Source organism: Vulpes lagopus, chromosome 5, assembly GCF_018345385.1.
Source record: "Vulpes lagopus strain Blue_001 chromosome 5, ASM1834538v1, whole genome shotgun sequence".
Classification (NCBI taxonomy): Eukaryota; Metazoa; Chordata; class Mammalia; order Carnivora; family Canidae; genus Vulpes; species Vulpes lagopus.
The window spans coordinates 47,104,126-47,131,372 of NC_054828.1; the positions used below are offsets into that span (position 1 = coordinate 47,104,126).

Consider the following 27,247-nt stretch of genomic DNA (forward strand, 5'->3'; position numbering starts at 1 on the left):
TGACTACTTTTTTTCTGGCTCTCTCCTCTAGAAAACAATGACAAAGTCAGTAGCAATAAGCTTGCTAGGACCCAGTCTGTACTCTAATAACCATTTGAAACTAAAAGATACCAAAACTACTTGGAGATATCATTGATACCAGACTATGGCACCTTATGATACAAGAAGGTAAGGAAGATATCCATGCTACTGGGATCATCTTCATAGTACTCAGAAATCAACTTAAAGGGATTTCCATGACTAATGATGACCAATAATATCACCACCTATACACTCTTTAAAGGAATAAAACAAAGTCCATCACTTAGCAACAAAATTCATGAACTCCAGCTTCCAATGATGATATACTAGATATGAGATGTAGTACGAAAATGTGACCCTAACAAGGAGAAATACTGGTCACTTGAATCACACCTAGAAATGGGAGAAATATTGGAATTAACAGAAAAGAACTAAAACAGATATACACACACACACACACATTTATTTATACATACATATATATACACATAAAGATTTATGGGAAAACAGAAACATAATAAAAGAATCAGATGATATAAAAAAAAAAAAAAAGAATCCGATGATATTAAAAAGAACCAAAGCAGATTGGTGGATTCCTGGGGTTGGGCAGGAGGTTGACTACAAACAACTCCCTGGGGTGATGGAAATGTTCTTTACATAGATGTTCTATAAAAATTCTATATGGTGTTGATTATGTGACGAAATATATTTGTCCAAACTAATCAAATTGCAAATTTAAAATTGGTGAACATGGCTGTATATAAATTGTTCAATAGTATAAATTTAAAAGCAGCATTTTCAAAGGACTGAAGCATATACAATATTTTTAAGTTAATGTATTAATAATGATGTACTAAAAAATAGAATTGGTAGCCCTTAGAGAATGCTAGGGAGACGATTTACTATTTTGAAATGTGGAAAACACAGATAAAGAATCCAGCACTTGCCTTTTCTTTCCTACAAGAACTGTACCTCAGAATAACTGAATAGCAGGGAGGAAAATGAAAGATTTTAATAATTGCAGCTAACAAATGAAGAAGGACCAATAGAATATTACCGCTTTGCAGCACTAATGAAATAACAGATGTAATGGCAGTGATCGAAGCTATATAGGTAGAAAGCTTCAGAAGAACTTTATGATGACTGGATTAGATCGATAAACCCTGAACCCACCAATCAACCTTAATATTACAAAAAAAGAAGACCTAACATTGTCAGTTGATACAGAGTATGTATGAAGCATCTTTGTCCAAAAAACAAAATAAACAGATAGTAATTTTCTTTTTTCTTTGTTTTTATGTTAAGCACTCCAAAGATAATGCAACTGGTACAATTCAAAATATGAGAAACCCTGCTTAGTTTATTCAAAAACGAAACTGCAAAACACATGAGGTACCTCACAAAAGTGAGGTAGCTAGAGTTCATATTAAAATAAACATCTGGGACACACCAACCAAATGTAATGTTGGACCCTGTTTGTGTCCTGAGATCCAAATACCATTTTAGATGTTTAAACACTTCAGGAGATAAGCCAATTTCCTTTCTCTGTAGTTTTGGCCTTCCAATTCTAATTTTGTTTTTGTTTTCTTCTTCTGTGCATCTTGATCCTGTTTTCCAAACTAGTGTCATACAAGTCTTTTCTAGAAAATGGCTTTCATTTTTGTAAGAATTTCTACTTTTTAAATTTTCATTTAATATCTCCTTTTATCTTCTTTAATTTCATTTTTCTACATTCCTTGGATTTATTTGCCCTTCCTTACCCTTTTAGATAAAAGCACATATGATTTATTTCAAAAAGTTTTAAAATTAATGGATTTAAGGCTATAAATTTCTTTTGAGTATTAATGCTTGGCTGCAAGCCAAGATTTGATATATAGTATTTTTATTGTCATTCATTTTAAAAGTTTACATTTTCCACCTTTAGCCCAAGAGTTATTAGGAAGCATGCTGTTAACACCCAAAGCCACTAGAAGGAAGGATATAATAAAGATTAGAGACGAATTAAATGAAATAGAGACTAAAAAACAATAGAACTGATTAATGAAACTAGCTGCTGGTTCTTTGAAAAGATAAACAAAACTGATAAACCAGACTCACCAAGAAAAAGAGGACTCAAATAAAATCAGAAATGGAGAAGTAACAATCAACACTACAGAAATACAAAGGATTATAAAAGAATGTTATGAAAAATCATGTACCAACAAATTAAAAAACTTAGGAAAAAAATGGATAAATTGCTAGTAACATATAATCTCCCAAAAATGAAACAGGATGAAATGGAAAATTTGAACAGACCAATTACTAGCAATTGAATCAATAATCAAAAACTCTCAACAAACAAAAGTCCAGGACCAGATGATTTCACAAGTGAATTTTACCAAACATTTAAACATTCTTCTCAAACTATTCCAAACCTGCCCCCCCCCCACACCAGAAAAACAAAACAAAACAGAAGAGGGATGAAAGCTTCCAAATTCACTTTGGTTTTGTATTAAAGATTTTATTTATTTATTCATGAGAGACACACAGAGAGAGAGAGAGGCAGAGACACAGGCAGAGGGAGAAGCAGGTTCCATGTAGGGAGCCCAATGTGGGCCTTGATCCTGGGCCTTCAGGATCAGTCCCTGGGCTGAAATGGCACTAAACCGCTGAGCCACCTGGGCTGCCCTTCCAAATTCATTTTGTGAGGCCAGCATTACCCCAATACCAAGCCAGAAAAAAGGCACTACAAAACAAAGGAAACTACAAACCAGTATTTCTGATGAATCTAGAGGTAAAAATCCTCAACAAAATAGCACCAAACCAAATCCAACAATACATTTAAAAAAAAAATCATTCACCATGATCAAGTGGGATTTATTCCTGGGCTGCAAGGGTGGTTCGATGTTCACATATCAATCAACATGATATCTCACATCAATCTATAGATTTAATGCAATCCCTATCAAAATACTAACAAGACTTTTCATAGAACTAGGATAAATAATTCAAAATTTGGATTTGTATGGAACTAAAAAAGACCCTGAATAGCCAAAGCAATTCTGAGAAGGAAGAACAAAGCTAGAGGTACTAATACCAGATTTTAAGGTCTACTATAAAGCTGTAATAATCAAAACAGTATGGTAGTGGCACAGAAAAGAGACATAGATCCAAGAAACAGAATAGAGAACCCAGAAATAAATTTATACTTTTATGCTCAATTTATCTATGACTAAGAATATAAGAATATATACAATGAGGAAAAGTCAGTCTTTTCAACAAATGGTGCTGGGAGAACTGGGCAGGTATATGCAAAAGAATGAAACTGAATCACTTTCTAACATTATACACAAAAATAAACTCAAAGTGGATTAAAGACCTAAATGTGAGACCTAAAGCCATAAACATCCTAGAATTGAACATAGGCAGTAACTTCTTTGATATCAGCCATAGAAATATTTTTCTAGATATTTCTTCTCAGGCAAGGGAAACAAAAGTAAAATTAAACTACTGGGACTACACCAAAATGAAAGCTTCTGCACAGTGAAGGAAACATCAACAGAATGAAAGGGGTGACCCTCGTGAATGAGAGAAGATATTTGCAAATGACATATCTGATAAGGGGTTAATATTCAAAATACACAAAGAACTTACACAATGCCAAAAAAACCCCATAAAAATCCAATTAAAAATGGGCAGAAGACCTGAATAGACATTTTCCCAAAGACAACATACAAATGGCCAACAGATACACAAAAAGATGTTCAACATCACTCATCCTCAGGGAAATACAAACCAAGAGTACAATGAGATATCACCTTATACCTGTTAGAATGGTAGATTCAAAAACAAAATAACAAGTGTTGGTGAGGATGTGGAGAAAAAGGAACCCTTGCTCACTGTTGGTAAGAATGCAAATTGGTGCAGCCACAACGGAAAACAGTATGGAGGTGCCTCATAAATTGAAAAAAGAATTACCATATGATCCAGTAATTCTACTACCAGGTATTTACCCAAAGAAAATGAAAACACTAATTCAGAAAGATATATGCACCCCTATATTTATTGCATTATTTATAATATCCAAGATACGGGAGCAACCCAAGTATGAATCCAGAGATAACTGGATAAAGAAGATGTGTTTATATGTATTATGGAATATAGCTTTAAAAAATGAAAAATTGCCATTAGTGACAACATAGATATAGCTGAATGGTATAATGCTAAGTGAAATAAGTCAGACAGAAAGACAAATACTATATGATTTCACTCATGTGGAATCTAAAAAAAAATGAACAAACACAGGAAAGAGAGACAAAAAACCCAAACACTTAGCTACAGAAAACAAACTGGTGATTGCTGGGGAGGGGGAAGTGAGGGTGACATAGATAAAGGGGATTAAGAGGGCATTAATCATGATGAGCACAGGATAGTGCTCAGAATTGTTCAGTCATAATACTGTACACCTGAAACTAATATAACATTGTATGTTAATTACACTTCAATTTAAGAAACAGTCTACTGCCAAATTTTGAGTAACATGTTCTATTTTAGCAGGGCAATCTTTGTGTGGTTTATTTTTACATTTATTGCTTGGAAGTCACTAAACATGGCCTCTACGATAGCAGCTTTTTCAATTTGTTGAGATGTCCTTGGTAGCTTGGATACGATCATTTGTGATTGATTTTGTCATTGTGTTAATAATGTGTATTCTTGTTTATTAAATGTATCTTCGTTAGCTCAAGTTTTCCAGTTATGTTATTCAAACCCTCAAGATCCCTACTGTTTATTCCCTTCTTAGTATACAGCTTTCTGAGAAATGTGTGCTAACATCCTGCATTTTGTGGATTTTTTTCCATTTTCCATTGAAGCTTTTTCTTTCCAAAAACAAAAACCTTTTGGAGCTCTGTAGTTAAATGAATAGTGCTACACCTATGTGATGCGTTACTTCTATTGTCAACTACATAATTATGAAGGATCTCTTTGTATTAGTTGCCTACTGCTGCATAACAAACTACCCCTAAAACTAGCAGCTTAAAACAATAAACAGTGATTATGTCACAATCTCTGAAGGTCAAGAATATAGGACGACTTAACTGGATGATTCTGACTCAGTGCCTGTCATGGGGTAGCAGTCAAGATGCTGACCAGAGCTGTAGTCATCTGAAAGTTTGTGGGTGAAAGACCTACTTCTTAGATAGGTGGCTCACTCACATGTTTTTGGCAGGAGGTTTTTCACAAGATAGTTGGCACATCACTGCATAGACCGCTCCATGAGGTTGCCTGAATGTCCTAATGACCTGGCAACTAGCTTCCTGCAGAGCAAGTGCTCAGAGGCAAAGGGATCAAAAAGGAAGCCACAACACATTATATTACCTAGTTCCAGAAGTCATAACTGAAGTGAGTTACTAAGTCCAGCTCACATTTATGGGGATCACAGGGTAAGGTACCAACTTTTGAAAAGAGATATATTAAATCAAAGATCAAATATTGGGACCTATTTTTAAAGTACCTCACTCTTTTCCTTCTTTAATCTTTTTGGTTTCATAAATTTTGTCTGATACTTAGTTCTAGCAGCATTTATTTGTGTGTCTTTTTCCATTTGAACTTTTCTATGTAACTGTGGGTTTGGAGGGTTTTTCTATATGTAACATATATCTGTATACTTTAAAAATCCAATCTTATGGTCTCTGATTTTCAACAGGTAAACTTCATTCATTCACATTATAATTATTGACCATTCTTGACAGCTTTTTGCTTTCTATATACTATGTCATTAATGATTTCCTTTTGATTATTTCCTATTTGCTTTTTAATAATTTATCAATCTTTCTTTCTTCTATTTGTCCTATTTACAGGTTCTAAGGTTATGCTACTTGTGTTAATCTTATAGTGTTGTCATAATAAAATACCACAGGCTGGGTGCTTTCAACAACAGAAATGTATCTTTTCACAATTTGGGAAGTTAGAATTCCAAGATCAAGCTGTTGACAGGTTTGGTTTTTCCTGAGGCCTCTCTCCCTGGCTTGCAGATAGCCACCTTCTTGCTGTAAACTCTCATGGCCTTTCCTCTGTGCATATGCATCCCTGGTGACTCTTCTTTTTTATAAAGACACCCTCATATTGCATTAGGGATCCACTTTAATGGCCTATCTCCAAGTACAGTCACACTGAGCATTAGAGCTTCAACATATGGATTTGGGAGGGCATGAAGACACAACTTATTCCATACCACCATCTACTCCTATTTTTCTTGTGTATAGTCTTAAATTCTTAATATACTCATTTCAACTTACTTTTCTAATAGTACCTGGGATAATTAGTATTTATTTATTTTGACTTTTCTCCTCTCATGCACCCTACTGCACCCTGATTATTCATCCTTGCTTGCCAAGGAACATTTTTCCAATTCCTAGTTATCTCCTTCCATAGGCAATGGAGAACTTGTGGTGCTTTTTCCAACTTTGGGAGCAGTATTTTCTTGACATTCAGGTTTCTGCTTTCTTTTTCAATCTGATTTTGTCTGCTTTACAGCTTTCAGTGGATTCCTCACAGCTTCTGGTCCATCATGCATTCTTGTTTTGAATTCCAGTTATAAATTTTAAACACAAACACACACGTTTCATCATTTCTAGAGATTTGGCACAGGAGGGAGAGGTTGATGTATGCACGCAATCCAGTGTCTTAAAACAGAAGAGGTACATTTCACTTAGAAGTTAATTCTTCAGAGTGAAGACTTCTGTCTGGGAAAACTGAAATTGGAAGTCCAAATGGCTAAGTCTGAGTCAGTAGAAGCCAAAAACATCTACAGTCATAATACTTAAAATTACAATTATATTGTATGTAATAAATGGTAATTCTTGTTTCAGAAGTTAGCAGGTATAAAACTCCTCTATATAAAAACAGTGCCAAAGAAGCAATTTTGTGTCAACTTGATCACCAAGCAAGTGCCTAGGAGTGGCAGATGTAAGGCACACTACAGAAATCATGCCAATGAAAGACAAACTACCCAATAGTGTCATGCCAAGGGAAGGCACAGATGGCTGGAGAGCAGCAGCTATAGGTCTTTTTATAGCATTATCAAACGGCACACACTTGACATTCCAACTGGTCCTGTGCCAATGGCCAAGGTAATTAGGGATGCCAACATGAGAATGTTCAGAAGGCATACTCATCTTCATGCTATCCAACATGGGGCCAAAGAAACAAACTTGGGTGGCAAATGAGTGGTTTTATGCCACAGTAATAATTAGGTTGGAGACGTTACCTGAATTTTCAAAAGCGGAGTAAGATCCCAAAGACAAAAAATTAAAAGCAGGATTTCTGTGACCAACAGAAACAGACCCCCAAACCACACTGCTTCTACCTAGAAAAACATGGACAATAAAGAGTCCAGAGCTGTGACGAGACTCTTTCTTTCTTTAAAAAAAAAAAAATTCTTAAGCAATCTCTGAGTTATAGAGAAGTTTGAAATACAGGACGAGGATTTCTCTTTCTGAATTATTTGAGAGGAAGGTCCCCACGTACTTTTGAATACTTTAGTGCCTATTTCCTACTAATTAGGATATTCTCCTATATAACCACAATCAAGTCATCAAAATCATAAGGTTAGCACTGATAACATTCTAGCTTAAATGACTGAAATTGGACCAATTGTTCCAGTAATGTTCTTCATATCACAAAGATAAATTTCTTGATGGATTTAGTTGTGATCTCTTTAGACTCCTTGACTATACATAAATTCTGTAGTCTTTCTTTCATTTACATGAATTTGGCATATTTTTGAATAGTATAGGTTAGTTTTATAATGTCCCTCAATTTGGGTTCAACTGTCATTTCCTCAGGATTAGATGCCAGTTATGCCCTTTTTGGCAGGAATACCACAGAAGGGCTGTTGTGTTCTTACTGTAGTATATAAGATAGCAAATTAGTTTGATTTGTTCTATTATTAATGATGGTATTTTGATCACTTAATTAACATGATGTCTATCAGCCTTCTCCACTGTAAAGTTACTCTTTTTTCCTTTTGTAAATAACACATACTTCATGAGGAAATATTTTGAACAATGTAAATACCTTGTATTTCAGGAAACTTTCACAGTTACAGCATCCATTAATTATTCTTGCCCTACTCCATTATTTCTATGATGTCTGCCAAATTGTGATTTTGTCATTCTATCGTTCCTTTTACATTTATTAGTTGAGTTTATTTATTTATTTATTTATGTACTTACTTGTACCATTATGGACTCAAAAGAAACTTATACAACTGATTATAATCATCCCACATATTTTGATAAAGTTCAATTCAAAATACTTCCTAAATTCTCTTGATTTCTTCTTTGACCTATGAGACTTTTAGAGAAATACTGTTTAATATGTAAGTATATGGGGACTTTGTTGATAATTTGAATGTCATTGAATTGTAATTTAACCCCTTTGCTGTCATAGTTCAGTTTTCTAAAGTGTACTGTGCTTTATTTTATGGACCAGCACATAATCTATGTTTAGTGAATATTCCACGTGCATTTGAAAAGAATGCACATTCTCAAGTTGTTGAATATAGGTTTAAAAAAATGTCAGGTCAAATTGGTGGATAGGTTCATCTATTCTATATCCTTATGGATATTTTTGTACTACTTATTCTGTGAATTACTACATTATCTATTTTTCCTCTCTCTCTTTATATCTTGTATTAATTCCTTTGTTCTGAAATCTACTTTGGTACCTATGCTTTGCATGTTGTATCTTTTTACAATTGTGTCATAATAGCTATAATGTTTCTCTTACAGACAGAATATAAGTAAGTCTTGCTTTTTATCCAGTTTGACAAACTCAGACTTAAAAACAAATCCAATCTACATTTTAATGGGAATGTCCCATTAATTTGAATTTAATATAATTTTAAATGTTTAGATTTAAGTATACCATCTTGCTATTTGTTTTCTACCTTCCTTCTTGTCTTACTCTCTTTTGGGTTGAGTATTTTATACTTTTTTTTTTTAAATTTCCTCTATTGACTTTTTTAAGCTGCATATCCATATAAATTTTTGAGACAATCCTCTAGGCACTATAATACAGTGTTAATTTATCACAGTCTACTTAGAATTAATATTGTGCCACTTTTCACAAGTGTCTTAATTTCACCATTTTAAGGTAATTTTCACTGGATATAAAATTTTGTATTGTGAGTTATTTTTCAGTACATTAAAGATGTGATATTATCTTTTGGCATCATTTTTCTATTGAGAGGTCAGCCATAATTCATATTAGTTGGTCCTTCTATGTCCTTTTTTGTTTGTTTATTTTCTGGGTATTTTTAAGATTTTTCACTTCATCATTGTTTGTCAATAGTTTGGATAAGCTGTGCCAATATGTGGTATGCCTGAGTGTTGCTTTGTCTATTTGGAGTTCACTGAACTTCTTGGAACTATATTGGTTTTCCACCAATGATATGTATTTTAGACCACTTAATTTTGGTTTCATGAGTTATTTAGCCTTTACTAATTTTTAAAAGATTTATTTATTCAAGAGAGACACAGAGAAAGAGGCAGAGACACAAGAGGCTCCCCACAGGGAGCCCGATGCGGGACTCGATCCCAGGACCTGGGATCATGTCCTGAGCTGAAGGCAGACGCTCAACTGCTAAGCCATCCAGGCGTCCCTTAGTCTTTATTAAATTTTATAATATTTTCCCTTCCTTTTATTAAGATTGGATGATTTCAACTTATCTGTCTTGATGTCTTTCCATTGACCCTTTATTACAATCTTTTGCTAAACCTATCCAGGGAATTTTTCATTTCAGATTTTACATTTTTCAGTTCTAGAATTTCTTTTGCCCCCTTAAAAACAGTTTTCTTATCTCTGCTGAGAATCTCTATATATTCAAGCATTTATGTTCATCTTTTCCTTTCTTGACCTTAACAGTTGCTCAAAAATTTTTTGCCCTCATTTTTCAATATCTGGGTCCTCTCAGGATCTGTTACCTTTAGCTTCTTTTCCTCTTCATTATACATCACATTTTCCTGGTTCTTTTCCTGGTTCATTCATTACTAGACATGTGAAATGTCTAGTAATGTGTTATTGTGTGCTATGTATAGGGGACATCATATTATAAGGAGTTTGGGTAATACTGTCTTTCTTTAAAGGATGTTGATTTTTGTACTAGAAGGGCATTAAATTAGTGGTGGATTCTTCTGATCCTGTCAAGTTAGTTTTGTGATTTTTAATTTTTTTTTAAATTTTTATTTATTTATGATAGTCACACACAGAAAGAGAGAGAAGCAGAGACATAGGCAGAGGGAGAAGCAGGCTCCATGCACCGGGAGCCCGACGTGGGATTCGATCCCGGGTCTCCAGGATCCCGCCCTGGGCCAAAGGCAGGCACTAAACCACTGCACCACCCAGGGACCCCAGTTTTGTGATTTTTAAAGGCAGATCTCTTTCAGTTTTGTACATAGTTCTGGGATGTGACCTTTATCATCAAACACGGCACGTCTGGGGTTTCATACAAATGCCCGATGAGGTTGCTTCACTTTGATCCGGAATTCCAGTGTCTCTCAAAATAATGAAACCTCTCCATTTAGTTCTCAGTTTCACAGTAGTGACTCTTTGGTAGGCATTGTGTTCTTGAGGCTTAGCTTTCCATTGGCGATCAGAGGAACCACCTTGTAGACATCTGAGTCTCTACTCTTCACACAGATTTTCCAATTCTGGTATCCTGCCCAACAAATTCTAGATCACTCATCATCTCTGAATTCTAAACTCTTAACTCTGGCTCTCCAATTGAGAGACATCACTGGTCTCTGCTCTCAGAATTACAGAGAAAGACTTCTGTGTATTCCCCATTTTTTAAGAAGCAAAGTCTTGCAGGGCTTACCGTCCAATGTCTAAATAGAGTTGTCATATTTTGCTCACTTTTATAGTAGTTTAGAGTGGGTGGGCAAGTCTGAAAACAAATTTGTCCATTAGCTGGAAGTGGAAAATCCTTTTCTCTGACCAGTAATATTTTAAAGGAGTTGAGCAAATATTGATTATATAATTATTCCTTTTTGCTTGAGTTTTGGTAGGAAATGAACCATATGGACCAATGAGAAGGTAATTTTTTTTTTTGAAGGACAGGAAATTGGGACACACTTTAAAGAGTGTCATACCTATCAGTTCATATGTACTTTAAGGAACAACTCTTCTTTGTACCTCCCAAGATGCAGATGGGTTCTCCAAGAGCAGATTTATAGTCTGGTAGATTGATCAATATGTTTGGCATATACCACACCTGTCTTTAAGAAAACTATCACTAAACATATGAAAGTATTCTTCCTGGAGCCAAGAATGAAAAATAGGGAAATGGGAATTTGGTGTTATTTTTCTCTGGTCCTTTCTATATTTACTGTACACTTCCTATTATTACAGATTAAAGATTAATTCATCTTAATCTGGATGAATAATATTCTAAATAAAACTAGGGTTCTGTAAATCAAGCTAGATCTGATGTCATTCTGCAATAAACATTCTTACTGATAACTTTTGAATTCTGGTAAAGAATAAAAAGAAAAAAATAGTTTTTTGAATTTAGTTATGGGGAGTCATCAAGTCATAAATCACTGAGCTTTGAAAAAACTTCCAAATTTTTAGTTTATATTCGTAGTTTGGTATAAATAGAAATAGCGTGAACTTTAGAGTCAAACACACCTGAATTTGACTCACAATTCTAAGTTTTCCTTATAAACAGTTTTATCAACTATAAGGTAGGTATAATAATTCTATTGGTTAGGATTATTATGAAAATTAAATAAGGTAATTTATAAAATGTATATGTTATATTGACATAATATACCATCATATAAGGCATTATCTGGTATAATGATCAAGAAAAGCTAACTGCTTTAATTCTGTGAGATGTAATGATTTTGTTGCTGATAATCATAAAACACTTGGCATACCCTCAAGAAAGACAGACTATAAATTTAAGCAAGCATAAACACAAATATCTTCTGCTATTATCAGAAGGAAAGATCTGCATTATTAACCTTATAAGACTAATACAATTTTTCATCAAGAAGGGCTGAGAATTTTTTTTTTTTTTACTTTTTTGAAAAGTTAAAATTCTAAAAATTTAGGTTTTTGTGTTTGGTTTTCTTTTTTTAGTGCTTTTACTATAATTAAACAATAAATCCTCATATATATCTTATAAAATTCCATTTGCTCCATTTTGGGTATAAAACAGATGTCATGCTTTAAAGTAGAATTTGTGAGATGTAAGGCTCTTAGTGATCAATAGTTCAAATGTAATAGCACACTGCAGGGGGTTATCCAGAATTGAAAAGCAGCTAGTGCCAATTTTTAACACTTCACTCACCTCCCAAAAATATTCTGCAGAATTTCTGATTCCAGTAATCCAGATAAGGATATATCAAGCCAGTACTCTTGCTGAGAGCACTAGAACAGCTGGATAAAATAATTTTTAAAATTCTGTTTGAAGACACTGGAGAAGTACCAAGACAGCAAGTATCTGAAGGACCAAGATTCTAGACAGAAGTAAAGCACAAAGAGGTAAGTCTGACATTTGGTGCTGCTTTTGCTTTTCAAAGCATTTGCCAATATGTAATTGGCGGCCAAGGGGGTGAGAAACTTAACAGAAAGTAGTGTTTAGGGCAGCCCAGGTGGCTCAGCAGTTTAGCACCGCCTTCAGCCCAGGCGTGATCCTGGAGACCCCGGATAGAATCCCACGTCAGGCCCCCTGCATGAAGCCTGCTTCTCCCTCTGCCTGTGTCTCTGCCTATTTCTCTCTCTCTGATCTCTCATGAGTAAATAAATAAAATCTTAAAAAAAAAGAAAAAGAAAGGAAGTAGCGTTTAAGAAGTTGAGAAACTGCCACAGAGCTTTAGGTAAGAGTCAATGGACTAAGGCTACCAAGTTATACGTCAGGGTCTGCTGAACAAGCAGGGCTTCCAACTAGACTCCTGAGGGGCTACATTCTTGATGTAAGTATAAAGTAGAAATAAGCCAGCTCTTAGACTGAAACTCATCTTCAAATAAACTCAATCCCAGAGTGGATTAATGTATCATTTAACCCCTACCCTAACGACCTGCCAGAAGCAAAAGTAAAAACAACATCATACATAGCCTCAAATTATCACATTTTTAAAATGCTATGTCCAACATTCAATTAAAAAAAAGAACAAAGACATAAGACCAAATGACCTCAAAACAAAAATAGAAAGATCCACCAAAAGCACAGTAGTCAAGAGAAAAAATTAGAGGAAAAATGTAATTAATAAGCTAATACAAGGGAAAAATGGAATAACATAGTTAACATAAAAAAGAGCAAGGGTAGTTAGATAAAAGGACATAGAATAGGTGGGAAAATAGAAAAGAAAGAGAGTAGGACAAATACAATTGTATTATTTATATTATAATTCAATTAAATAATCAAATTAAAAGACAAAGGTTGTGACAGCTGATTATAAATATACAAATATATGTTGCTTATAAAAGATATAACTTACATAAGGGGACATGGATACATGATATGTGAAGCAAATACAAACCAAAATAAAACTGGTGTAGGTATACTTTGAGATGAATGTAGTAGGTTTTAAGGCAAGAAGCATTACTAGAAAATAGAAGAATGTTTCATAATGATGAAGGCTCAATATACAAAGAAAATATAACAGTTCTAAATTGGCATGCACCTAACCACACAACGTTAAATAAAACAAAAAAGGTAAGTCGACAATTATAAAGGAAAATTTTAAAACACCAGTCTCAGTGAGGATATAGAAGAACTGAAAAACATGACTAACAAACTTGATTTATATAGAACACTGCATTCAACAGTGAACTGTAGACTGCACATTCTCTTCAATGTACATGGAAATCAGGCAGCCCAGGTAGCTCGGCAGTTTAGTGCCACCTTCAGCCCAGGGCGTGATCCCGGAGGTCCAGGACTGAGTTCCACATCTGGCTCCCTGCATGGAGCCTGCTTCTCCCTCTGCCTGTGTCTCTCTCTGTGTCTTTCATGATTAAATAAATAAAAATCTTAAAAAAAATGTACATGGAAATCTTGCCACTGACCATATAATGAGCCGTAAGGGAATTTCAATAAATTTCAAAGGGTTGATATAATACAGAACAGGTTAAGGTGTGTGTGTGTGTGTGTGTGTTTCCCTAGAAAATGTTGTTTGAAATTAGGAAATAAACTTTTAAGAAATCTAAAGCAAAGAATTCCCAACAGAATGTTAGAAATATGTTGAACTGAATGACAATGAAAAATACACATAAAATTGTCAGAATGCAATCAAAGTCATGCTTAAATGGAAATTATACCCTTGAATGCATACATTAGGAAACAGAAGCTGAAAAATCCATGACTTAAGCATCTATCACAAATTAGCATAAGAACAACACATTTAAACAAACTTGGAAGACTTACACTATTGAATATAAATATTTATAAAGTAAGGCAGTTAAGGACCAAGTGTAGTAGTAGATATACACATTTATATGGGCTTTTGATTGGTTTATTTTTATTGAATTACAGTTGACATACAGTATTACATTATTTGCAGTTCTACAACTTAGCAGTTCGACAAATCTATACATTATGCAATGATTACCATGACAAGTGTAGTTACATTTGTCAAATACGTTATTACAATATTATTGACTCTATTCTCTATGTTGTACTTTTCATATTCCTAACTTATATTTGTAAGGTTGTAGTTCTTAATCCCCTTCATGTACTTTGCCCATCCTCCTATATCCCTCTACTTTGATGACCACCATTTTGTTCTCTTTATTTATGAGCCTATTTGTTTCTTTTTGCTGTCTATTCACTTGTTTTTATTTTTAGCTTCCACATATAAGTGAAATAATATTGTATTTGTCTTTCTCTGTCTGACTTATTTCATTTAGCATAACATCCCCTAGGTCCATCATGTTGTCACAAATGACAAGATTTCTTTTTTTATGGCTAATATTCCATTGTGTGTGTGTGTGTAGATAGATAGATAGATAGATAGATAGATAGATAGATAGATAGATAGTACATGTTATTTATCCTTTCGTCTATGGATGGATACTTGGGGTGCTTCTGTATCTTAACTATTGTAAAGAATGCTGCAATACACATAGGGGTGCATATATCTTTTCCAATTAGTGTTTTCATTTTCTTTGGGTAAATATCCAGTAGCAGAATTATTGGATCATATGGTATTTCTTTTTTTTTTTTTTTAATTTTTTGCTGAATCTCCACAGAGGTAGATTGTAGGCTTAAAAGTTAACATTAAAAATACAAATTCTGCAAAATAAAAAGAATTTGGGGGCATCTGGCTTAGTCAGTACAGCATGCAAGATCAAGATCAAGATCTTGATCTGGGAGGGGGGTGTGACTTCAAGCCCCATGCTGGGTGTAGAAATTATTTAAAAACGAAACCTTAAAAATTTTTTCAAGACCTTGAGGCAGTAAGATTTTTAAAGTGGCACAAAGAGCACTAACGAGCCCCTGGCAACTACCATTTTATTCTATATTTCTATGAAATTGGGTTTTATTTATTAAGATTCCATATAGAACTGATGCCATACAGTATTTGTCTTTCTCTATCTGGCTTATTTTTCTTAGTGTAATGCCCTCCAGGTACATCAATGATACAGCAAATGCCAAGATTCCCTTCATCTGTCAATGGACACTTAGGTTGTTTCCCCATCTTAGCTATTGTGAATAATGCTGCAGTAGACATGGATAGATACTTCTTCAAATACTGATTTGTTTCCTCTGGATCTTTACCCATAAGTGGGATTGCTGGGTCATGTAGTAGTTTTGTTTTGTTTTGTTTTTGAGGAACCTCCATATTGTTTTCCATAGTGGCTGTACCAATTTACACTCCCACCAACAGTGAACAAGGGTTTCCTTTACTCCACATCGTTGTCAACCTTTGTAATCTCTTTTTTGATAAAAGGCATCTTAACAGGTATGAGGTGTTATCAAATTGCGGTTTTGGTTTGAACCTCCCAGATGAATAGTGATGTTGAGTACCTTCTCATGTACTTGTTGGATGTTCTCTTTGGAAAAATGTATTTTCAGATCCTTTGTTTATTTTTCAATTGAATTATTTGATTTGTTGTTGTTGTTATTGAGTTGTATTAGTTCCTCCTATATTTGGATATTAACCCCTTATCAAATACATGATTTTCAAATATTTTCTCCCCTTCGTAGATTGCCATTTCATTATTTTGACTATTTCCTTTGCTATGCAGAAGCTTTTTAGTTTAATGTAGTCCCACTTATTTTATTTTTCTTTCTTTTTCTTTTTTTTAGGTAGACTCCATGCCCAATGTGAGCCTTGAACCCACAACCATGAGATCAAGACCTGAGCCAAGATTAAGAATAAGATACTCAACTGACTGAGCCACCCAGGTGCCCCTAGTCCCACTTGTATTTTAGTTTTTGTGGCCTATGCTTTTGTTGTCTTATCCTCACCCTCCACCTCGCCCCACCCCACCCCCCAAATTGCCAAGACTAATGTCAAGAAGCTTATTCTTGATGTTTTCTTCTAGGAGTTTTATGTTTTCAGGTCTTATATTTAAGTCTTGAATTAATTTTTAGTTAGTTTTTGTGAGGGGTGTAAGGTCCAGGTTCATTCTTTTGCATGTGGACATCCAATTTTCCTACCACTACTTATTGAAAAGACTATCCTCTCCCCATTGTGTGTTCTTGGTCGAAGACTAGTTGACTCTATACGCATGGGTTCAGTTCTGGACCCTTTATTCTATCCGTTGATCTGCATGCCTGTTTTTATCACAGTACCAACCATAAAATGGAGTACAATGTAAATGTTAAAGAAATGATATAGACTTATATTTACTGATATGGAAAACTGTGTTATATTGTTGAATTTAAAACCTCAAGTTATAAACAAAAAGCATATATTCACATAGAAAGGTATTTTAAAGGATGTTCATTTCGTGGGAAAAATTAGAGAGGGTGACAAAATATGAGAGACGCCTAACTCTGGGAAACGAACAAGGAGTAGTGGAAGGGGAGACAGGCAGGGGGATGGTGTGACTGGGTGATGGGCACTGAGGGGGGCAATTGATGGGATGAGCACTGGGTGTTATACTATATGTTGGCAAATCGAACTTTAATAAAATTTAAAAAAGGATGTTCATTTCTAGACTGGAAGAATTTAAGTGGCTTTTACTTTTGTTCTCTATATTTTATGGTATTGTTTACTTTCTATTATAGTATTATTTATCTTACAATCAAAATATTTTATTTTCGTCTAAGGTATTGCTGAACTGTATTGATTTTGCTTACAAAATGTCCTGTCCTTTACATTTGTATAATTCAGGCTCTGTTTCAGGTCTTCATTATTTCTTACATGGTCATATAATAATAATAATAATAATAATAATAATAATAATAATAATAATAAGTTTTTTTCTGTCTTAGCAGTAGTGACACATGATATCTGTATACTACTTACCAGTTTATGAAGTCTTTCAGTACATTATCCCCACTAAGACCCCAAAACATTACAAGTAAAGAAATATGAAGACAATCTACCTTTACTAGAGTGAATTGTGGCAGAGGTGAAAAGGTAGAGATAAAGAGAAAGTCAGTGGGATCAAAAAATCTACAAAGTATTCTAATTTCTGACACTGTGATCTCAATATGCACAAATATTAGTCAGAGTAAAACCATCCCTCTATATATGAATATGCCTGTTCAATTTGACAGAACAAAATACAAAATACAGATGATAAATAACAGAAGGGTCATACTTTTGAAGGAATTACAAAGATTTTTTTCATGATTACAAAGATTTTTTTCATAATTAATGAAAGCACAATATAATTGAATGATGGAAACTTAGAATTTGAACAACAAACTCATTCCAAAGACAAGTGACCTAAAGCCATAAATCCATTTTAACATCTAAACCATCAAAGCTTAATTTAAACTACAAAAATGTCTTCATTGTGCAGAAGATTCAGGTAAAAGAGACTTCCAGAATTTTTTTTTGTTTTCAAGAAATTTGCTTAACTGTTTCTTTGATAACAGTGAAGTTTCTAATGGAGAATATGCTAGGAAACCAGAAAAGGAACATCTGATCTCACTGTGACATTGTGGTAAAAGATCTTATAAGAAACTGATACAGAGCACAAGGATCTGTAAGAAACTGGCCAATTTTACTGTTAGCTAATAAATGGATGACTAAAGTGTATGTGAATTTATAACCCCTTGCATCTACTGTGAACTGTGGTTAATTAAAAAATGTAAGTGAGAACATTCATAATTTGTTACTTCACACTAAAATCTAAGGGACAAACTGAGCATATTCAAAATCTATGACACATATTTTGCCTTATGTCCTAGCTTCTGTAGCTGTACTTCAGAGAATGGATTAAGAAGACATTAAAGCTTATTAGATAGAAAGGTGTCATCCCCTTATATCAAGGTACGTGAAGAAAAAAGTTCAAGAATTATACATTCTTAGAAAACATAAAATATCCTTTGGGCCCTGGCAAGGAAAATGTCAACAAGTCAAAAGAGACTAGATGGCTATTGACCAGTTTCATGAAGGCAAAGCTGCAAGCCAAGATGGAATAATGCTTTCCCACCATGTGTGTAAGGCACAAATGACACTAATCCTTTTTAATGGTCACAAAAGCTGACAACTTACTCAGCCTTAGAACTGAAGGCACAAAATCATCTTTGGGAATGACTCACCATAAACAGGTCACGAGCACCAATGTCAACAGCTAACAGAAATGCCTTTTCAAATCTCTGGTACCTGAAAGGAAAAAAAGAAATGTTATATGTTAGTTGTGAACAAACCACAAAGGAGAGAGCTGCTTGTTTAATATATTTATGTATTATTGTTTTTGTTCTTCGTTGGGAAAAATATTTTCAAGCAATAGGGAATTTGCCTGCTGGGATTTTCTGCGTGTGAATGTTAATGCACTTACAAGGAGCTGAGGCAAAGAGCCTATAGAGGCCTCCAATGCAACTTTCAAGGATAAGCTTAGCCCAGAGTAGGTGCTGCTGAATACAGAGAAAGGCTGACCTAGGAAATAGGTCTCTCATAATTTTTAACTTTATCGTGTTTTATAGGAGAAAAGTATGGGGATATGGAGAATATAGCAGGATAAAAGTAATTAACAAATCAAAGAATTATACTTTTGTGTTTCTTAGGTAAAAGGTGAGAAGTCGGATGTATGATTACAAAAAGTCCTATTTGTGAGTTTTGGAGAAAATACATCCTAGGCTGTTCTAAAATGATGAAATAAATGGTTTCTAAATATTTTAAAGTATTTTCTAAATATGCAAAGAACTACTTTTCTACTCTTTTTTTTCACAATCATACTCTCTTTCCCTGAAGTATAACTTTGATAATTCCTTTTGATGAAAGTTTAATTTTATACTAAGATACATGAAGCTACAATTTAATTACCTTTACAAAAAGTTTAAGATCTTGAGAGGAAAGCATGTCATGATCGTATACTCTTGCATATAGCTTTAGAAAGAAAGGTCTTTTTTTTAAAATTTTTTTGGTCTGAATGCTGAGATTTACACAGATATAACTGAGTCTTTCTGACTCCAAAAGCAAGCAGTTAAGTTCTTTGTTCTCTATCTTATATTGTGAAATATGATAGTATAAAAATAAAGATTTCAACTAAAACATATCAGAAATGTACATTAGTTATTACTACCAGATTACATAAATTTACTAATAAAATATCTATAATAAAGTCTAAACAAAAAATTAATGACTGTTATCCCCAATCTCCTCCTTTGCCTTCTTACTAACCTCTCCAGTATTTGCCTGAATCCCTTTCAACTAGGGAAGATCAGAAGGCAATTGTGATTATTTTTGTTTCAGGAAGCTTACTGACTCATTATATATTCAGTGGATGTGGAAGAAAAAGGAGAGAGGATTATAGCAAGTTGTATTATTTGTTCATACAGTCATTGCTGTTTAGTATATGATCCCACTACACTGAAACTTTTTTTTTTAAATATTTTATTTACTTATTCATGAGAGACACACACACACAGAGAGAGAGAGAAAGAGAGAGAGAGCGAGAGAGAGAGAGAGAGAGAGAGAGAGAGAGGCAGAGACACAGGAAGAGGGAGAAGCAGGCTCCATGCAGGGAGCAGGACGTGGGACTTGATCCCATGTCTCCAGGATCACACCCTCGGCTGCAGGCGGCGCTAAACCACTGCGCCACGGGGGCTCCCCTGAAACTTTTCTGACAACATGATTAACAGTAATCATCCATCTTCTAATGATCAAACAAATGATAAGTTCTCTTGTTTGCCCTTTTGGCCACATGTGACCCTATAAATTTCCACTCCTTGAAACCCTCCCTTCCCTCACATTTGGAAATATCATTCTTTGTTTTCCAATTTCTGGCATTTCATCTTCTTAATCTCCTTTCCTAGTTTGTTTTTCTCTGCCTACTCCTTGAAATTGGTGTTCTATAATACTCTTTTATTTATACTCACTACTCTAGTCTCCCCAATAACCTTACCCAGTCTCATGGCATTTATAATTATATCAGTGACTCAATAATCTCTAGGATCCCTATCTTTCCTGAGCTTGAAACTCTTGTTTCCAGGTACTTTGAATTTAAAATGTCTAATGTGTTCACTGATACATTAAGTTGGCAATTATATATAGGATAAATTAAAATTGGAGACAGTGAAATTAAGAGGGGCAAGATAGAATGTGTTTTTCTTTCTAGGTGAGAGGCAATGATGGACACTTTGATCAAAAGAAAGAATTGGCATTGGCATCTGGCAGCATGACCAACTAGAAATAGCAGAGGAAGCTCCCAACTAGACTGCCTATAAAACACACGTTAAAGTATACCATAGAAATCTGAAAAAATAAGAAAATCTCTCCAAGGGTCCCAGAGTCTCAATAAAAAAAAAATAACTAACTAAATGAAATCCCTCATTAAAACTAGAGTAAGGGGAGAGAGGCAAGATGAGGAGTCCTTCATTCACCTGGTCCACCAAATGTGCCTAGGTAACTTCCAAAACATTCTGAACACCTATGAATTCAACCTGAGGTGTAAAGAGAACAACTGGAATGCTACAGAGAGAAACATGATCACTTCTGATAAGGTAGGAAGACAGAGAAGAAAGACAAGGGAGGAGAGCCGAGGAAAGCTGGGGCAGGAAAGCAGTGGACTGGACAATCGGGACCTTTAGAACTCTGCACCTGAGTATAAACCAGCAAATCTTATATCAAACCCAGCATCGATCACAAAAACAGAAACAAGATGATAGGGGTGCGGGCGGAATGGAAAGGGAGAATAATGGTCTCACAGACTGAACCAACACGGTGTTCCACTTGGTTCTTTGTGTATTTGCTATATTTCTCTGACTGAAAAGTACTCAGTGGAGAAATAGGGCAGAGTTGCAGGAAGGGAAGTGAAGTCTCAATATTTCCAGAGACACAACAGGAATAAGGGCACCTGGGAGAAAGCTCACTGCAAACCACAGTTAGATGATGGTAAAGGGCTGGAGCACCGCAAACCTCCCGGGACACCTGGGAGAAGCTGGCCAGTTTTGTGGGCCAGCACCTGAGCTCTCTTTACCCTAGAGCCTGGCAATGGACGGAGGTGGCTGCCCTCCATTCCCTTCGTGAGAGGCAGACCCCAGGAGCAGGTCCAGTGGAGCTGGGCCCTCCATCAGATGGTGCCCCTGCAGATGAAGCCTGCAATCCCCATTCCCTCTGGGACAGGCAGAAGCGGAGAGGGCACGGGACAGTAGAGAACTCTGCTGCTGCTGGGCACACTTCCATTTGTGCAGATCAGTGCCTGGTGCCTGCCCCCAGGGGCATCTAGGCCAGTGCGCACTGGGAGACTGCAGTTTGGTACTCATGGGGAGCTCTTGGCTCTGGGGCTGGAGATCTGGCTGCAGCCACTTTTCTTTTCATCTTTCACCTGGGAGAGGTAGAGCCGCTAGGGAACAAAGGCCTTACAGGATAAACAGCTCACACTGAGCCGGGCACCAGGCAGGGGGCGGGCATCTTTTCCCAGGAACAGACACCTGAGAATCAGTGCAGCAGGCCCCTCCCCCAGAAGACCTGCTTGAAGGACAAGGGAAGAGCAAGTTTACTGACCAAGCAGCACTGGAAAGCTCCAGGAATGAGGGAAGGTAGTATATAGAACTCGAAGTCTGCTTCCTTATGATTCATTTATCTTTCAGGTTAAAAATTTCCAATGTTTTTTCTCTTTTCCTGCCTCAACAACATTTTACTAACTCTTCATTTTTAAGCTTTTTCCTTTTATATTTCTACAATTACATGTCTTAGATATATTCTTCATTTTTGGATTCCTTTCAACAGATTCAATTTAATTTTGGTAGATATATGAGTTGTGGGGTTTTGTTTTTCTGTCTAGTTATGTTTTATAATGGTGGAAGTTAGTACCTTCTAACACATGGACCAAAATACACAAAGAACCAAGTGGAACACCGTGTTCGTTCAGTCTGTGAGACTATTATTTTCCCTTTCCATTCCACCCCCACCCCTATCATCTTGCTTCTGTTTTTGTGATCGATGCTGGGTTTCTATATAAGATTTGCTGGTTTATACAAATTTGGAATTTAACATCTTCTAATATACAGAATAAAATACACCCAGAACCATGAGGAACACGCTCTAGGTCTACTTAGTGAGACTATATTCTCGCTCCACCACCATTTCCTCACCACCCCTTTTTAAAATTTTTAAAATTTTTTTCATCTTGTTTATCACTTTCATGGTCCTTAGGTTTAATTTTGTTATGTTTTTCTTTTTATTTTTCTGGTCTCTGAACTCTTCAGAATTGTCAAGACTGTATTTTACTTAGGTCATGATTGATATTTTTGACTCTCCTCATGCATACAGCCATTCTGCACTGGACAAAATGACTAGAAGGAAGAATTCACCACAAAAGAAAGAACCAGAAGTAATACTCCCTGCTACAGACCTACTAGATGTGGATTTAAACACCACGTCAGAGATACAATTCAGAAATACAATTAATACTGGTGGCTCTGGAAAAAAAGCAAAAAGGACTCGAGAGATTCTCTTACTGAAGAACTGAGATCTAATCAGGCCAAAATTAAAAATACTTTAAGAGATGTCATCTAAACTGGATACTCTATCTGCTAGGGTTAATGAAGTGGGAGAGTGAGTGACATAGAAGACAAATTGATGGAAAGGAAGGAAGAGAGGAAAAAAGAGAAAAAAAAATTAACACAGGAAGAAAGTAATATTCATCATATTGGGATTCCAAAAGAGGTAGAGAGGACCACAAAGTATATTTGAACAAATCATAGCTGAGAACTTCCCTAATCTGGGGAAGGAAACAGGTATTCAGATCCAAGAGATAGAGAGGACCCCCTCCTAAAATCAACAAAAACCAATCAATACACCAACATATAATAGTGAAGTTTGCAAATTTCAAAGATAAAGAGAAAATTCTAAAGGTATTCTTCTCAAGTGCACATGGAACTTTCTCCAGAATAGACCACAGACTAGGTCATAAATCAGCTCTTAATTGATACTAAAAGAATGGGATTATCCCCTGCATATATTCAGACACAATGCTTTGAAACTAGAACTCAATCACAAGAAGAAATTTGGAAGAAATTCAAACACATGAAGGTTAAAGAGCATCCTACTAAAAGATGAATGGGTCAACCAGGAAATTAGAGAAGAATCAAAAAGATTCATGGAAATTAATGAAAATGCAAGTACAACTGTTCAAAATCTGGGATCCCTGGGTGGCATAGCGGTTTAGCGCCTGCCTTTGGCCAAGGGCGCGATCCTGGAGACCCAGGATGGAGTCCCACGTCAGGCTCTCGGTACATGGAGCCTGCTTCTCCCTCTGCCTGTGTCTCTGCCTCTCTCTCTCTCTCTCTCTCTCTCTGTGACTGTCATAAATAAATAAAAATTGAAAATAAAATAAAAATAAAACAAAATCTTTGGGATACAGCAAAAGCAGTCCCTAAGAGGGAAATATATCACAATACAAGCCTCCCTCAAAACACTGGAAAAAACTCAAATACACAAGCTAACCTCGCACCTAAAGGAACTGGATAAAGAACAGCAAATAAAACCTAAGCCAAGCAGAAGAAGAGAGTTAATAAAGATTAAAGCAAAACTCAATGAAATAGAGACCAGAAAAACTGTAGAACAGATCAACAAAACCAAGAGCTGGTTCTTTGCAAGAATTAATAAGATAGATAAACCCCTAGCCAGTCTTATTAAAAACAAAAGAGAAAAGACTCAAATTAATAAAATCATGAATGAAAGAGGAGAGATCACAACCAATATCAAGGAAATAAAACGATTTTAAAAATGTATTATGAGCAACTATATGCCAACAAATTAGGCAATCTAGAAGAAATGGAAGCATTTACGGAAACCCACAAATTGCCAAAACTGAAACAAGAAGAAGCAGAAACCTGAATAGGCCAATAACTAGTAAGGGAATTGAAGTAGTCATCAAAAACCCCCCAAGACACAAAAGTCCCGGGCCAGATGGCTTCCCAGAGGAATTTTACCAAACATTTAAAGAAGAAATAATACCTATTCTACTAAAGCTGCTTCAAAGGATAGAAATGGAGCAAATACTTCCAAACTTGTTCTATGAGGCCAGCATCACATTAATTCCAAAACCAGACAAAGACCCCAGCAAAAAGGAGGATTACAGACCAATATCCCTGATGAATATTGATGCAAAAATTCCCCCCATAGGATCCAACAGTACATAGAGAGGATTTTTCACCACAACCAAGTGGTAGTGATCCTGGGATGTAAAGTTGGTTCAACATTCGTAAAACATCAATCCCATTTACAATTGCACCCAAAACCATAAGGTACCTAGGAATAAACCTAACAAAAGAGGTAAAGGATCTATACCCTAAAAACTACAGAACACTTCTGAAAGAAATTCAGGAAGACACAAAGAGATGAAAAAATATTCCATGCTCATGGATTGGAAGAATTAATATTGTGAAAATATCTGTGCTACCCAAGGCAATTTACAGGTTCAATGCAATCCCTATCAAAATACCATGGACTTTCTTCACAGAGTTGGAACAAATAATCTTAACATCCTTTCTTCATAAAAACCCTCAACAAAGTAGGGATAGAGGGAACATACACTTCAACGTCATAAAGGCCATAAAGGAAAGTCCCACAGCGAGTATCATTCTCAAGGAGGTTAAACAGAGAGCTTTTCCCCTATGGTCAGGAACATAATAGGGATATGCATTCTCACCACTGTTGTTCAACATAGTACTAGAAGTCCTAGCCTCAGTGATTGCAGTGACAACAAAAAGAAATAAAAGGCATTCAAATTGGCAAAGAAGTCAAACCCTCCCTCTTCACAGATGACATGATACTGTATATAGAAAACTCAGAAGACTCTCTTCCAAGATTGCTAGAACTCATACAGCAATTCAGCAGTGTGGCAGGATACAAAATCCATGCACAGAAATCAGTGGCATTTTTATACATTAACAATGAGACGGAAGAAAGAGAAATTAGGAATCAATCCCATTTACAATTGTAAATTGTAAAAATCATGAGATACCTAGGAATAATCCTAACCAAAGAGGTAAAAGATCCGTTTGAAAACTACATAGGACACTGATGAAAGAATTTGAGGAAGACATAAAGAGATGGAAACATATTCCATGCTCATAGAACGGAAGAATAAATATTGTGAAAATGTCTGTTACCCAGGGCAATTTACAAGTACAATGCAAGCTCTATCAAAATACCATGGGCTTTCTTTATAGAGCTGGAAGAAATAATCTTAAGATTTGTATGGAGCCAGAAAAGATCTCAAATAGCCAGAAGAATGTTGAAAAAGAAAAGCAAAGCTGGAGGCATCACAATGCCTGACATCAATCTATATTACAAAGCTGTGATCATCAAGACAGTATGGTACTGGCACAAAAATAGACATAGAGATCAATAAAACAAAATAGAGAACCCAGAAATAGACTCTGAACTCTATGGTCAACTCATCTTCAACAAAGCAGGAAAGAATATCCAATGGAAAAAGGACAACCTCTTCAATAAATGGTGTTGGGAAAATCAAATAGTCATAAGCAGAAAAATAAAACTGGATCATTCTCTTACACCACACACAAAGGTAAACTCAAAATGCTTGAAAGATCTAAATGTGAGGCAAGAATCCATTAAATACTAGAGGAGAACACAGGCAAAAACATTTTTGAACTTGGCCACAGTAACTTCTTACTAGACACATCTATGAAGGGAAGGGAAACAAAAGCAAAAATGAATTGTTGGGACTTTATCAAGATAAAAAGCTTCTGCACAGGGAAGGAAACAGTCAACAAAACTAAAAGATAACCTACAGAATGGGAGAAGAGATTTGCAAATGACGTATCAGATAAAGGGCCAATCGATCTTGGCCAATCGATTGATCCAAGATCGATAAAGAACTTATCAAACTCAACACCCAAGAAACAAAAAATCCAGTCAAGAAATGGGCAGAAGACATGAACAGACATTTCTCCATTTGTCACAACGACAACAAGCACATGAAAAAATGCTCCGCTTGCCATCAGGGAAATACAAATCAAAACCACAATGAGATACCACCTCATACCAATAAGAATGTCTAAAATTAACAAGACAGGAAACAACAAAGGTTGTAGAGGATGTGGAGAAAGGGCAATCCTCTTACACTGTTGGTGGGAATGCAAGCTAGTACAGGTGGAAAGTTGGAAAACTATGAAGTTCTTCAAGAAGTTAAAAGTAGAGCTACCCTATAACCCAGCAATTGCACTACTGGGTATTTACCCCAAAGATACAGATGTAGTGAAACGCTGGGACATCTGCACCCCAATGTTCATAGTAACAATGTCCACAACAGCCAAACTGTGTTAGAAGCCACGATGTCCTTCAACAAATGAATGGATAAAGATGGTGTGGTCTATATATACAATGGAACATTACTCAGCCATTAGAAAGGACAAAAAGCCATCGTTTGTTTCCAAGTGGATGGAACTTGGAAACCCTATAATTCCAAGGGTATTATACTGAGTGAAATAAGTCAATTGAAGGACAATCATCATATTGTTTCACTCATACGAGGAATAAGAAATAGTGAAAGGGACCATAAGGGAAAAGAGAGGAACTGAGTGGGGAAAAATTAGATGGAGACAAACCATAAGAGACTTCAAACTCTGGGAAACAAAGCA

General features: G+C 35.5%; 1 protein-coding gene across 1 annotated transcript in view; it reads right to left on the reverse strand.

The window, feature by feature from the left end:
* LOC121490978 (WD repeat containing planar cell polarity effector) overlaps window positions 1-27,247 on the reverse strand; it is a 443,477-nt gene that overhangs the window by 182,380 nt on the left and 233,850 nt on the right. The window contains exon 12 of the mRNA XM_041755267.1: window positions 18,734-18,797. Within this exon, the coding sequence (XP_041611201.1) occupies window positions 18,734-18,797 (64 nt within the window). The remainder of the gene's footprint in view (window positions 1-18,733; window positions 18,798-27,247) is intronic.